Raw genomic sequence first — 15565 nt, 5'->3', positions numbered from 1 at the left:
AACCAGCACACATTAACCCATACTTGATTACAGAGGTGATAGCAAGCCCAGCTGCTGCCTGCTCACGGCAAAGAAATGCCATGTGACCATTAGAGTTTTACAAAAATGACATAAGCAAAATGCAAGCTTAAGGAAAAAATAACATTTCTCGTATTTTTAGTTCAACACTTAATTACAGAATTTTAAAACACAGTAGAACTGTCAGGTAACTAACGGTGGATATCTGCCTTTGATAATTTTTTTCCCTAGGAAAAAGCACAGCTCCATGTTTTCCTTACAAACGCCTCAAGAAAGAGTCAGAAAACAGCACTACTTAATCCAAGGCAATTAAAAAAGCCTAATTCTGTTCAACTGTCCTCACTAGAATTAATAGGGATGCACAGGTGTGTTACAAACAGAATCTGTCTCACAAGACTTTATTTGTTCATATATTTTTATATGTTGAATATTGGTACCTCCTCGAATTCCTTTGAATGGGTAGAAAAATGCTACCAGCAGGTTCATGAGGACGGCCAGGTTAAAGGAAATACTGCTCCAGAAGGACATGTTCCGAGCACACCAGTACAGGAAAGGCTGAGCTGCAAAACAACCACCATCGTTCTTTTTAGCGACACAGCATTTAGAAACATGTCTATATGAAAATAAGCTCCCCCAAAACTCAGCTGATTTGCAGTTTGCCAAAAAGCACAGTATCAGCAGCACCAGCACCCTCTGCTTATTCTCAAGCCGATTTGATTACTCTCTATCTTTGGGGTACTTCCTGCTTCTGAGTCGTGGTTTAAGGCAAAGGGCTGCGTTAAAAAGGAAAGCGTTTTCCAGCACGAATTGATTTAGTGGCATCACAAGTTCACAAATACCAGAGGTCAAGGACTCCAGGTTTCTTTCCCCTAATAACGCACTCTGCACTGAAGGCACACAGAAGGATGAGAAGGAAGAAAACCTGACCACGCTCCCATCAGCGCCACGCAGCCCTCCCTGCTGGCAGCTCCTGCCCACCCCCAGGCTCCTCCTGCACTGCAGCCAGCAGAGCACACCCTGCAAAGGCCCAAAAAGACAAAACACAGCACAGTGTAATCATGTGGCTGAAACATTTAATAGACCAATACAGCCCCAAAGTAACCATCTAGTGGAAGCTCAGCCTGCCTTCCCTCTGTATCGTGGGCAAAGGACACACATGAGGCTGCACAGAGCTGTTACATAGCTGTGTATTTTAAAAATAAGCACAAGTGCCTTTAAAAAGAGTTCTCATTTCACCAGTCTCTGCAGCTAGAGTCAGCAGGCACAACGAGCAGAAGGCTCTGCATCCTGAAGCAGCCATGGACAAGAGAAGGAAAAGGACGGCTCAGAAATGGCCTCGATTCCCTCTGCACCACAACACAACCCCCCAGCTCAGCTCCTGCAGGCTTACTGCACAGCAAATCGGGTACTCCTGAGAGTTAGTGGTGACAAATCTATCAAAATCCTCTCAAAGAAGGAAAGGAACTCATGTTTTCCTCCCTTGGAAGGAAGCAACATGTATAGATATCAGAGAGCAAAGGAAAAGAAGCTCACGGTGAGATTTAGGGAAAAGATGAAAATGCAAACTCTGAGGCTGAAAGGATGACTGACTGACTGAATGAATGCAGCAGCTCTGAGCTCACAGCAGCCACCACTTCTCTTCAGGAAATCACCTCTTCCAAAGCAAAAAGTGGGTTAGAAGAGTTACACAATGCTTCATTATATCGAGTTGAAATGCACATTAAAAGTGGATGTATTGAACAGCTGAATGCAAAAGAAAAGACGACAAGGCACCCAGCCACTGCAAGAATACAAGCTTCGTTGCATCTAATTAGCCAGGTACATGTGAAGCCTCAATGAGATGAGAGGTAGCAATGCTTCAAATACATAATGCACTGATTTCTACATTACTTCTCACAAAGAGCCAGGCTTTACTTGAAGCTGCTATTTGAGGGTGGGCACAGACAATCTGCACTAGGAAGCATTTTCGCCTGGTTTTGGCAGGCTCATTTGAATTCTTAATTAAGACCTCAGCAGACACTTCTGGTGCTCAGGTGATGAGTCAGCTCTACGAGCTGAAGGAGGAAAATAATAATCTTTGAAGACTTCTCAGAAAAGCTTGGTTGATGAGTTTAATATCTGAGGCTGATATCTAACAGAGGTTTGAATAAACGTTAAGTGGCAGCACGTGAGCACAACAGAGCAGTGCCAGCCTGTCATGGCACAAATACACCAACTTGCAGTGAGGATGTAGAAATGACTGTAGAAATGTGGACTATCACTCAGGCATATCTAACCCCAAACACGAGGAGACAGTGCCTTCCTGCACGGGATAACAGGATTACCATCTGAACAAAGACTCCGGTTCTTCAAAGAGAAAAGAAACACTCTCCACTTCTGCTGATGGATCCTGATCGATCTGCAGTCTGTTAATTCTGAGCATCTTCATTGCTTGCTCGCCCAGAGATTGCCTCAAAGACAATTACTGTAACTCAAATCTGGACTTAAACAACAAAAGCCAACATAATGTATGGCTGCTGTCAAACACAACATTGTCCATTTGCTTATGATGTCAGATGCTCCTGTCTTCCTCAGGGTCCTCAGAACCCCCTCAGGAAGCAGCTTTCTAGGGAGTTTGATGCTGTCAGAAGTATTAATCCACTGCCAAGTGGAAACAGCTCCACTACAGTATTCATACACATGAAAAATGTTTCAGCAGAGCTAATCAAGCTTCAGGCTGTCTTATCTATATTTAATCTTGATGATTTTAAATAAAATTACAATTGTTTTCCTCTGTTAAGAAGCTTATTAACATATATATACACGCAGCTTGACAATCAGAAGCAAATATTGAATTTCCTTTGCCAACGTGTAAGACATTATCAGTTCAAGTGTGAACTGTGCATAAGCAACCTAACCACGAATTGGAGAGAGTCCAGGCTCTTCTTGGAGACGCACACTGAAAGGGCAGAACGCAATCATCAGAGGTTGCAACAAAGGAAATCATTTCACAAAAAGCCGTTTTCACAAGAAAGTTCAAGAGGTCTCTTCTGAGCCCTTCTTTTCTGCCTGCAGTACACAGCGATGACACAGAACCACCAGGGCCTCTGGCAGGGATGAAGCACTGGCAGCTCACTGCTGGGGTTGCACTGCAGGTGGCTTTGGTGGGCCACACAGCTGCACAGGAGCCCCAGAACATCCAAGTCAAGAGGACTGAGTGGCCACACTGAGCTCCTGCACCAAGAGCTGGCGCTGAGCTGATGGGGGCATGGGAACAACACGGCTATCAGATGGCAGGTATCGACTCGAGGAGGAACTGCTTTGTCTCTGACACCTCAGAGGGTCACTGTTGGTAATTTCTAACCACTCATCACCACCCACTGAAGCTCAGCCTCATGTGCGACATTTCTCCTTCATCCAAAAAAAAAAAAAAAAAGGAACTTCTTTTAAAAAATATATTTGAAGCAAACAAGTTAGAAAGTTTACTGGGTGAAGTGATGTTGGCATTGGAAGGAGTCAAATATAATTTCACAAGTTTGCCCAGCTGCCAGTGGGAGCCTGAGAGCAAAAAGGTGTGCAGGGCAGCATGTCGTCCAGTCTGCTCTTTGCCCACAGAAAAGATTAACTCTGCCTTTACTATTACTGGAAAACGTGCGTTTAAACTCTTCTTAAATCTCTGCACTGCTGGAGATGCCACAGGCACCACGGGCAGCCCAGGGCCATGCTATTCCTTGGCCTTACTCTCCCTTGCCATGCAGGGTAACTGCTCCTTGTACCCAGCACAGGAAAGAAGACTGCTGCTTTCTTCAGTTTTGTCCTCACCATTTCTCCCTGTCCCCACATGCCATCTCATTTCAGCAAAGCCCCCACAGACGCATTCCTTTCTCTTGAACCTTAAAAAAGATGACCTGTGATCCTTCTTGCTGCTCTCCCTGGATCCCCTCCGCCTGGTCCATATTGCGGTGGCTTTAAGCTTGATTTTGTTACAGCATATCGCCATCGTGCAGAGAAGCAGATTCTTTCAAACAACCAACAAGGTTGCTGCCACACTAGGTAACCATCTGCTAGCAAGTCAACATTTTACATTCTTAAATGCTGACCTAAATACTCTGCTGGTAACACTCCACACAACTACACTGGCAACAACCACTTACCTCGCAATTTCTTTTGCCAGTTCATCTCATTAAAGAGGTCTTCTGATTTCATGAAGAAATCATTGATCTTACTGCCTTGTTCATCCCTCTCCGTGGTGTAATATATCCGCAGCTTGGACTCCTTGGTGAGGAATTCACATATATTGGGCACAGGGAAGACGATCTGCTCCATTGTACGGTCTGACCTGACAATCTGAACAACAGTCTTAGTGGAGTTTTCCCTACTTTTACATTTTTTTTTACTTCCTAGTTTGCCTGCTTTCTTCTTTCCCCTCTTTAAAATCAGCTACGTGCAGAAACTTGGAAGCGTTTCTGCAGAACAGCATCTTGACAGAGACTCCAGTTAATTTACCTTTCAAAGCAGGCCTACATTTAGCTCCAAGATGGATAAATTCTCTGCTACGGTCTTACTCTGGCAATATTGTTCTTAGTTGGAACTTCCAAAGGGCCTGGTAAATCCTGCTCCAAAGCTGCTCTGCATTTCAGTACAATCTGGTTGCCCAATTCAGTGATCTTAGCAAGTTTTAGCCACGCGTCGCCTGAGAAGTAACAGTTCTATTTAACTTGCTTATTAGAGAGCTTTGTGAACTCTCCAGGTTTGTGAATGTTTTACCTTTTAAAAGCTTCTCAGATTGACTGCGCGCAAGGCCAAGCTCTCATTTTAATACAGAAAGAATAGCAGAAGATATCACTAGCTTTACGGATTAAGCAATAGCACCGGCCAAAATGTAACATAAGTGAAGTTACACTTCCTCCTGCCAACAGAGCTCTGCTTAGCTCCATCTTAAAGCCCACACATGACAGCTCAAAAATAGCTCTCCCCCAGAGGCTGTCAAAAAACAAAATAGAAAAAATAAATATATATTCTTATGTCAAAGATGACAGTCCACACAGGTAGCGAGTTCCATCAAAATACCGTGTGCAATGTCACCGTCGTTCAATGACACGGATTTTCCTCTCCAACTGGTCTTCCCACAGAAGATCACATCCCCAGGACTCTCCCAGCAGTCTCCATTTTCCCTCTTACCTCAATCTGTGCCGTGTGCTTGGCATAGAACTCCAGAGCCTCGTCTCCCTCAATCTGACCTCCTGGCTTCAGCATGTTCTGTAGCTCTTTGTTGTGACGAGCCAACTAAAATAAAGGAATGCAAAGGGAGTGGGAAACACCAGATGTCTCTCTATGATATTAAATTTCTGATTTTTGGCATAAAAAAAGAAATAGTATGCAGTCAGCTGCTAAGAAAGGGCAGAGTTGACAGAAGGCTTGTTCTGTTCCAACCAGACACCCTGCAGCTCTATTTTGGGTGCAAGTCATAATGATTCAAATATATATATTTTTAATATCTATGTTGTATTCCTCTTTCACCCATTCTCTCCCACCCTTCACCTGACTGGGGAAAGTTCCTGAACATTCACGTTCAGTCTGTCCTACACCCACCCTAATTCAAAGGTGTGCTGATTGATCCAGCACTGAAGCAGGGATGGAGGAGAATGCTTGCAGCAACTGAAAAGCAGATTCACAGAGCACTGCTTCAACAAAAAAAAAAAAGTTTCTAGATGCTCTACTTTCATTTTACAGCATGATGACAAATTTCCTTCTCAGATGTAAAAGGAACATGGAGTCTCTAATGGAGGGATCTACGTAGCATCAATGTATAAATAGACCCAGATTACTTTTTCCCTTTGACCTTTCAAACACACAGCAGTGCAGTGGAACTGGCTGGCTCCAACATAAGTGATGGGAGAGAGAATGTGGCATGAACAATAAAAGCAGACTGAGATTTCTCCTCGAGGTTTAAATGACCCACAAGAAGAATTTCTTTAGGTGTAGAAATAACCTCTGATAAAGCTGAAAAATACCACCCTTACTCCCTTAAACTGCCAAGAACTTTGATTATGAGGCTTCAGAAACTCAGTCATGAATCTGCCCGCTTCCAATTACAAAACTCCAATTTTTTTTCTTATTTTTATTGCAGAACTTTCTGATTTTTTTTAAAGCTAAGTGCTATAAAAAGAGAACTTGCAATGAGTTTGACTCTGAGAGACCAACCATTAAAACAATGATTTTAAAAAGCGAAAAACAGGCTGCCTGGTGTTTGCAGTTTGTGATAATTAGTGCTCACAGAAACCGTAGGTGAAATCCTACCTGATGAGCTAATATATAAATGTTGTGTCCCACGTTCCTAGGAGATGCTGCAAGATCTTCTCCATTCTCTCCATCCTCAAATTCTACTTCACCCTGTAGATATGCCTTCTTTATCACTTCCACCTGGAAAGAGGCAATTCAGTTTGAAGGGCACTAAGGCCAGCACATGTGGAATACTCTTACAGAAACAGAAGGCATCTGAGCATGTACCAATCCAAGAGGAAGGTCAGAGGGCTTCTCTGCACCCAGGGTAAAACAGGAAACCTCAACTCGGCACCTTCAGCCCAGCTCATCAACACAAGATACCAGACTTGATGTTTCCCTCCAATGAATGTGTTTTTGGCCACACTCATGGCACACCACATCACTTTCACCACCTTCTGATCTTTGGCCACACCACAGCTCAACACACTGAGACAATCTGTCAGTGCTTCAGCTGTGCTGTGAATCTCCTGTTTGTGTTTTCATCAATTAGCACATTAAACTCTAGCAGTGTTGTGGGCTGGTTAACAAACAGCTTTTAGGACAGAATAAATTTGTCTTTTGTGCCAACGGTTTCCTTACACAGGCTCTGAAGTATAGGATGAGGATCTCCTCCTTAAGAAGCAGTGAAGCAGCTGGCTCTAGCAGTTAGAACCAGGTAAAGCTCCTGCTTTCTGAGAACTAGCCAGGGCCACTGCCAGCAAACACCGCACTCATTCAATCCAACCCTCATCAGGATGCGGGCTGTCAGTGTCCCCTCACACAGTGCTGGGGCTGATGGGCTCACCCAGAGCCACGATGGCACCTGCTGGCTCGCTCCAAGGGAATGCAGAGTGCCGAGGGACTCACCAGCTCTTTGGGCCTCATGTTGTAAAGAATCCTTTCTGCGTTCTCACTGTCGTGCCTGCTCTCCATGATCGCCAAGAGCAACTTTGAAGCGTTGTTCTAAAGGGAAGGAAGAACAACATCAGTCATCGCCAGGAGCCGAAAGCAGAGCACACCCAGCCCCAGCTTCCACACATGCTGCCCAGAATCGCTTCGGATGCCTCTTCTTTTTCCTTTTACTTTCCAAACCCTATTTATCATGGAACACCAAATTAACAACTCAAGTTTTGTCACAGGCTGAGGTTTTGAGGTTGATGTATCTTGTTTTGTTTTGCGTGAAAAACACTGCAGCATTACTGCACGCTTTCAGCTCCACGGTGGTGCAGCCCAGCACTACTGGAGACTCTGTTGATTAAATCAAAGGACAGCCAAGGCTGAAGACACAGACGTGCTTTGCTGCTTTTAACTGAAAATTACTCTGTGACCTGCTCATGCCAAGAAGAGGAGGAAGGAAATGGGAAACTACCACAAGGCACCAGACTACTTTAATACGAATAATTAAGATTAAAATCCATCATGATTGACAATAAAAGCCAATAAAAGTATTTAATTTTGAACTATAATGCTAATTGAGTCTAAAAGCATTTTTTATTTAGAATAATAAAAAACCCACACTACCCATACTAATGGTGTGAGTCGGCAACGGAAGACAACTAGACAGTGCACTGTGAGACAGGACAAGCAGTCAGAAAGGAAATACTTCTCAGACATGGGCTGAACTGGGAGTACTCCATGATTACTGCAGTTAGAAGACAACCTGCTAGTGTACTTTGAAATCAGTCCCAGGACTGATATTCATTCAGCATTAATATGAGTAGCCTCAAAAATTCTTGATGACTAAACATCAACCAATTTAACAGCAATAATGAAGTATGAGGCAATTAGGTACAGCACAAGAAATTCGACTTCCTCTGCGTATAAAAAGCTCACAAACAACAGAATTTTTAATTGGAATCACATTTTTCATCGGTAATTATTTTAGGACTCCTCAGTATTGCCTGCAGTCACCATGTGTGAAAACAGGGACTCCATGTTTTCATTTAGAAGATGACAAACAATCCCTGGGCACTGCGTTCAGCTCTGTGTAACTTTTCAGCACTTGTGACTATTGGGATATAATAAACATCAGCATGATTCCAGCAATAAAAGTATGTTTCATCTTGCTTATGCTAACAGGACCACGTAAAATATTCACTTGCCTTTAGTTCTAATACGAGGTCCATCCTCTTCTTTCCCAAAGGGTTGATATCATTGAGAATCAATGCTGTGATGATGTCAATACCGTTGGACTCATGAGTAGCAATACAGTTCTGTCCAAATAAAATTAGTCAAACTTCATTAATTGTCTATGCTGAAAACGCAGCCTAGGTCAGTGACCCAGCCAGAACAGAAGAGTTAGCTCTTTCATCGCTTGGTAAGCTGCTCATGATGAATAATGGCACAGAAAACTCCAGACAGTGGAATAACATGAGATAAATGCATTTGGTTGTACACTTTTCCTACAGTCAGCCATGGCGTGTCCTCCTGAAACCACCCGAACCCAGGACACAGAAAACAACACAGCTGATAAACTAAGTACTTACATGCCAAAGAGCTCAGGCTGAATAAGCAGCTAAGGAAGAACAGTGTTTTGCCAAGATTAGGGATAGTTTTCTTTATTTCAGATGTGCCAAACAACACCAACTGTGGACACGTCTAATCAAAGAATGCAATTTTCCACAACCTTTGTGCTTGCCCTGTAACCTCGCTTTCGTAATGGCATATGACTAAAATGTACAAACTGACAGCAGCTTGCCAGCTTCAAATGCGGTCCTGCTCTGTTACGGAGTTGCTCTGCAAAGACACAGTTTTATTTAAAAGATAGCTATTCCACCCATTCTGTGGCCTGTGTTACAGAGACAAAGTGCTGTAAAACACAACCAAATCCCTTTTGTCAGGCAAGCAACATGAGCAGCCCTGTATGACAACACAAGAGCTGGCCGAGGGCCGAGCCCATGTTGCAAACACAGGGAGGCAGGGATGTTGCACCTCACAGACACATTACCTGGTTTTCGTGGCAGGGCCCCTGGCAGTACTCGGTCAAGCTTTCCAGCGTCTGGTTGATCAGAGCTACGTTTTTCTCATTTATATACAGACCAAGAAGTCCAAGCCCACCAGTTGTGCTTCCACAGATGCAGTCCAGGAACTGCAGCGTTTCACACACCAAGTTGTAGTTGGTCTTGTTGTTCTGGCAGCGAAGGAAATTCTGCAGCATGTTACAGCCGGGGCAGGGAGGAGGAAAGAAATAAACCATACAAATTGATGTTTGGATCATAACGTTTTATTAAGTTAATCAACCTGCAATTGCATTGCATGGTATATTGCTCTAATTTCACTGGAACTTCATTACAGGGAGCCTGGACAGACAATTTAAGACTTCCAGGGCTTGCTTGCCATGTGCAATGTGCTCGAGCAGCTTATTGGCTTCACATTTTTATAGAAGACAGCATGCAATAAACAGAGCGCATCCATTAGAGAACTAAAAGCAGCACAGAATGGGCAATACAGTACGGATCAGAAAGCTCCTCTAAGCTTGGAAGCTTTCTTCCATCCTGCTTGCTACATTTCACTCCTAATGATCACTGAAAGCTCCTCCTGAGACCCTTCTCCAAGACAAGAGAAAACAATTCCCTGGCTTTGCTTCACAGCAGCACCACCTGAATTGGTGAGGAGGCACCGACTGCATGACTTGAAGGGAAGTGTCCTTCTGTGTAATTCTCTCAGCTGCATTTCTTCCCACGTAATTATTGTAATCCCTGCTTGAAGTTGCTCATTAGGAACAGTGCGTTTAATGAAACACCACAGTTATCAGCATGGATTAAACGTGTTTCCTCTCTTTTGTATTCCAAATGGGAAATAAAAAGAATAAAACAGCCCAAAGAGGGACAATTAATGAGAAACAATTTCCCAAGGACTCGGGTTTCTGTCTGTCAGTTCCCAGCAATGCTCTGGATAACCAAACAGACACCAGCACCTCCTTGCCTGGCAGTGTCAATGGGAGATGTCCCACCTGGCTCCTTGCAGGTAGGTCACAAAACACTGTAAAGGTGGGGGAAAAAAAAGCTGATGAACAAAATGCATGGAACTCTGGAATGAGTAAGGTCTTCTCCACAAGCCCGCAGCCGAGTGCTGTCAACTGATTGCCTCCAGTGCTTGCATCAGACTAATAAGTTAAGGCAAACAGACTGAGAAATTGCCAGATTCAATTGAAGGCTAAGCTAAAAAAGGAAAATGCTGTCTATGAATGCAGACTAAAGGTGACAGTGATTCAGCACATTTCAACCAATTGCTCATTTAGCAACCTGACTTTTGATTAACTTGTCAAAGCGTAGAAAGGTTGATGCTACAGAAATTAGAGCTTTTCCCTTCCCTCCAGAAGAAAAAGCAAAAATAATGGGTAATAGTGAAAGCAACAGAGCAAAGCAACTTTCTCTGTGGTATAAATTTATTCTCATAATAGCTACGCTTGTACCAGCCTTGGCATGTTAATTCAAAGTCAATAAAAACAAAGGAGAGAAGCAAGAGGACAGTGTTAGATGGCTAAACAAGGCGAAGGTATTGCAGAAAACAAGAACTGCCAGAACTGGGAGAAACTGCCCAAGGGAATCCCCGCCGAAGTCTCAGCCAATAGTCTGAGCTCCTCCTTTTCTATCACCCAGATCAGCCTTCGGGCTGTGATGAGGGAACACAAGTCTTCAATATTGAAAATGCAATCCCAACGAGATTGATGGTAATGAACCCGAGTTCAGACCCTCTGTGTTCACAATAAAGAGCAATGGAGTTGCAGACTCAGCTGGAACACGTGAGAAATATACAGCTTATGAGATGTTAGGGAGAAAAGAGGAAAAGAGCAAACTTACAGCCTGACTTTAAGCATCCTCAATACTCAGTTGATGAACACTTTCCAATGGGATGAAGTAGACTCAAAGGCAGCCTTAAGTCCTGCTTCTGTGAATAACTTTCTGGAGATGCTTCATGCTACTATCCATTTGTAGGGAGCACAATCTTCCCTACTTCTAGGATACACCAGCAGATATGGCCACGTTTGTGTAGGCAGCATCTGCAGGCAATGCTTAATGCCTCAGACTTTGCTTCCCAGTACACAGCCTGAAGCTGAATATCCTTTGGAGAAAACATACAGACGTAAAATGAAATTGGCTGCTTGAAGAATACTAGCTCAGTGCGTTCAGGCACAGAATCCTTGGAAGGAAAAGCTCTACCATTTACATGGGTAATTCCCCCAAAAGCCCAAATGTTGTCATTGAACAGTCTTTGTTTTAGAAGAAATCTGATCCCCCCCCCCCGATTGGAAAAAACTGCAAAGAAAGAAGACAGCTAAGAAGCGAGTCTCAGTAAAGAGATTTTGCAATGATCAGATTTCTGTTTTCCTAGCAATCAGGCAAGGCAAGGCATTTTTTTCTGAACACTACAGTCTGCATTGACCTTAAGCTAATTCTCAGATATGCTTCCTGCCTACATGACAAGCTAACCCTGCTCATCCTCTGCATTCTGCAGTACTGCTCTGCCGGCCAAGTGGGATCACTATCCTGCAGCATGCAAAGCCCTACTTTTCTTTATTACCTATGCTGTGTCTTCAGTAATTAGGAATCAAAGAAGCAGTAAGAAACAGCAACAAAAGTTGCATCAATTCCTGCTTTTTTTTTTTTTTGCACAAGGGCAGCAGGTAGCCTATAGAGCTTTAATCTGAGCACGGCTGGTAGCATATTATTACAATATTGTTATTTTATTTCACAGAAATTGTTCATCTGATAGAAAAAGAATCAGAACAATAAACACTTGATCTTGATGGAAAAAATAAGTGCAGCACTGAAGCAGCATCTCTAAATGTGGCTGCAGGGAAAGGCTGGTGACAAACTCACACACACGTTCAGATTCTTCCTGCTGGGAATCCCACTTCCCTTCCCTCCTCGCTTTCCACAAGTTCCATTCCTGCTCACAGCAAAACAGTCCCTACATGCTTCACTCCATCACCAGCTTCAGTTCATATGACTAATTCTGTAGTGCACAGGGATGTCTCCATTCAGAAAAGAGACAGTAAAGGAAAGACCTCCTACAGAAACCGTCGTGGCTGTCACTAAGCCAAACAAACAGCCAACAGGCTGCCTGCAGCCATCCACAGCTATTACGCTTTGCTTTCAAGGTTGAGCTCACGCAGAATCAAAAGGTCACACCTAATGTAAGCGTAATAAGAACCCCAAGTATCTGCATGCAGAGGAACAGCTACTGGATGCCCTCCGTGGCAACACTCAATGCATTCAGCCTGAAGAGGGTAACACAATGTACTGCAGCATCCACTTGCTTTGTCCCAGACTTTCCATTCACCTGAAGGCATTGCAAGCTGGAGGAAGGCAGAATCATAGAACCACTAAGGTTAGAAAAGACCTACGAGATCATCCAGTCCAACCATCCACCTATCAGCAACAGTTCTCAAGAATTGAGATTGACTGGTTGTTCTCAAGAAGAGCAACACACGCAGCATGGAACCCTTCTAGGCTCACAGTAAAAGCATTTTCCTTTTTTGCAAAATATCAGACTTCTTACAGTTGCTAATGGCTTGTAAAATGCTTGGTTGGACCAACCTGTCACTGCACTAATAGAAAGGAGTACAAATTACACAAATTTGAACTTATGCAATCTTAGCAAGCCTCAGTTCCTAGAATAAATCACAAGTCTTATTTATTCCTTCAGGTTGTGAACACATTGGTAATATTGACAATGAGTTCAGATATTGACTATTAGCTGCAGACAGATTTTGAAGCTTTTGATATGCTCCTACCTCCACTTCAGTACCAAAGGAAAAAGGCAAGGATCAAGGTAGGCAAGTAGAAATAGAATTATTTTTGAGAGACAGTTCCCTTTACCTTTACTTTACCCTTCCTTTCTAGAGCAGAATGACAGTATCTGCTGCTTGGGGAACTGAATTGTTTGGGATGGTGAACAGCTCAGGCCAAGTTTTCACAGTGGCTTGAGTTCAATTTTGTTCTTATAGCTTTCGGTGCCTAGCCAAAAACCAGCATCAAGAAAGGATCCTGTACATGTGGTTTGGAATACTGCCATGTGAAACTACCATCCTACTTGTCTCCAACATTGCTAACGGCATGAGAACTGTTTGACAAAACAAAGATCAAATAGTTGAAAAATTAGGAGAAAGCCTGATGTAGGTAACCTCAGCACCTACAAAATGTGAGAAGAATTACACGTTCGTAGCACAGAAATATTAACATACAGCTTTGATTCCAAGTATTGCCAGCAGCAGGGCATTAGAGTTCAGCGGAAGTGATTTGGCAGGTCTAAAAAGCACTCACACAGGGTCTTTACAGTTCTGGCACACAGTACAACAATATGCAATCAAGGCAATTATTCCTCCTTTATGAGGGCATTTAGCGCATTGTACTGCGTCTCCTTACTTCACTTCTAATCCAGCAGCAGCAGTTACTATGCTGAACAAAAATCACGTTAATTACAGTCCATTTGCAAGCAAAAATCTTATCTCCTGTGGAGGTATGTGCTAGATGAGACAGGGCTCACCACTCAGAACTGTACAAACATATCAGAGAGCATCACACACCACTGGGGGTGGCACAGACAGCAGGCTTCCCACGACTGCCACCAGTTGGGTTTTTAGCATCTCCATGAACAGAGATGCCACAAACTCCCAAGGGCAGCTCGTTCCAGGCTTCCATCACCCTGGCAGTGATAGCATTCTTGCTGTTTAAATGGACTTTTCCAGTTTGTGCCCATTGCCTCTCTGCAGCAGCCGCGCGAGGCGGTGCGGGCGCAGCTGCTCAGCAATCACACTGACCTGCAAATCCCGATTGTGGTTTTCACAAAGCAGCTGCAAGAAGCGGAGGATGGGTTGCATTATGGTGATCACAGCACTCATCTCCAGGTCATCTTTGCTCTTGTCGGCTGCTGACTGTGCTCCTTCTGCTGCTGAATAATGGTCATCAGAGTCAGCTTCCCTCCGGTAGGTGCTGTACGCCTTTCTTGTAGCTGCAGAGGCCTCCAGTAACTGATCCCGGACTTCTTCAGTAATTTGGGTCATAGGCTCCCTCACTAAAATACACAAGAACAGATCTTCCTCAGGCAAATCGAATAAAAAGGACCAAATATCCAGTCGCACACCTCCCATGGAAGTTCCACATACAGGTGAGCTATTGGTCACCAGTCCGTTCCAGTAAGTATGTTTAGTGTGACGCCAGGGTATCACATCACCCCCTTCCCATCTTTTATGCAGATGACATTAAAATTACAAATACTGATATTAATTGGTTAGGGAACACACATCTAACACTAGCAGGAGTTATAATAAGAGGACTTGCTCTAGAAGATAATTAGCATTTCTCCACTCATTGTTAGAGAAGGCACTGACCACAACCCACAGTCCATGGTCATTGCTACGAATCAGATTTGGGCAGCTTGTCACGATGGACAAGGTGGCAGAGTCTCATCTCAAAAACACCTTTCATCATTTCAATAGCACAATCTCACAAATGGATGAAGAGGGGATGAAGCTCTTGAAATCCCAAGGCAGGGCACCACTGATCTCTGAACTCTGTTCTGTGGGATCAGAGATCAGAGCATTATTGCATCAGTCAAGTGAGTTCAAAAAAGCATTTTCCTCTCCCTTGACGCTTTAGAAAGGGCACGGCTGGAGATTACCTCTTTTTCTGTTGGGAACATCTCTGTCTGAGTCTTCATCTTTCTTTTTGTTTCCTAAGTCACTCGTGTTGACTGTGACGGTAGCCTTGATTTCTTGCTGTGCTACTTTCATGCGATCATAAAAAACCTTAAAGAACTTTTCGGATTTCTTGTCTTCCGTGAGTCGGCAGAAGAACGAATGCTACAAGAGAAAGTGGAACAGGATGTATATCTTCATACAAAGGTATGAATGCAGATTATTTCACCTTTTTGCAATGTGTGACATCCTGAAGGACCAGAAAGTTAATTCGTTTTCAGCAATCTGAAACCTAGAAAAACGGAGACTCAGATCTTATTGTTATAGAAGCCAAAGTGTCTCAACTACAGCAGCTCCCTTGTCAATGGCTTCCAAATGTAATTTTAAAGAGGTGCAGTATATTGTGCTAGCCCTCACACGTTCAGGCAGCAGAATTCTCCCTCAAATGTGGAATTAAAGTAAATAACACAAATCAAGGTAAGGACAAAGGAGTTATTTGCAATTTGATTCTCAGTTCAGAAACGAAACACTATGAAATGTGTAGAGGAAAACCATTCTGCCTTCCTCTCCAGGTACCAAAGGGACCTTGGCTCATAATATGCAATTGATCTTCATTCTGTCTGAAGATGTACAAACGTGGAACAAGGGATATTTTGTGCTCAG

General features: G+C 43.5%; 1 protein-coding gene across 4 annotated transcripts in view; it reads right to left on the bottom strand.

The window, feature by feature from the left end:
* ITPR1 (inositol 1,4,5-trisphosphate receptor type 1) overlaps positions 1-15565 on the bottom strand; it is a gene marked incomplete at both ends in the record, with an annotated part of 144712 nt that overhangs the window by 26314 nt on the left and 102833 nt on the right. For all 4 annotated transcript variants that reach the window (XM_079540213.1, XM_079540216.1, XM_079540214.1 and 1 more), the window contains 9 exons: positions 456-578; positions 4152-4344; positions 5179-5283; positions 6298-6420; positions 7129-7224; positions 8364-8474; positions 9209-9409; positions 14027-14280; positions 14887-15067. In XM_079540213.1, the coding sequence (XP_079396339.1) occupies positions 456-578; positions 4152-4344; positions 5179-5283; positions 6298-6420; positions 7129-7224; positions 8364-8474; positions 9209-9409; positions 14027-14280; positions 14887-15067 (1387 nt within the window). The remainder of the gene's footprint in view (positions 1-455; positions 579-4151; positions 4345-5178; positions 5284-6297; positions 6421-7128; positions 7225-8363; positions 8475-9208; positions 9410-14026; positions 14281-14886; positions 15068-15565) is intronic.

The sequence above is a fragment of the Tetrao urogallus genome (assembly GCF_951394365.1).
Source record: "Tetrao urogallus genome assembly, chromosome: 10".
In the NCBI taxonomy this organism is placed as follows: Eukaryota; Metazoa; Chordata; class Aves; order Galliformes; family Phasianidae; genus Tetrao; species Tetrao urogallus.
Note: the sequence above shows the minus strand (reverse complement) of the source record. Positions and strands in the feature narration are given on the sequence as shown.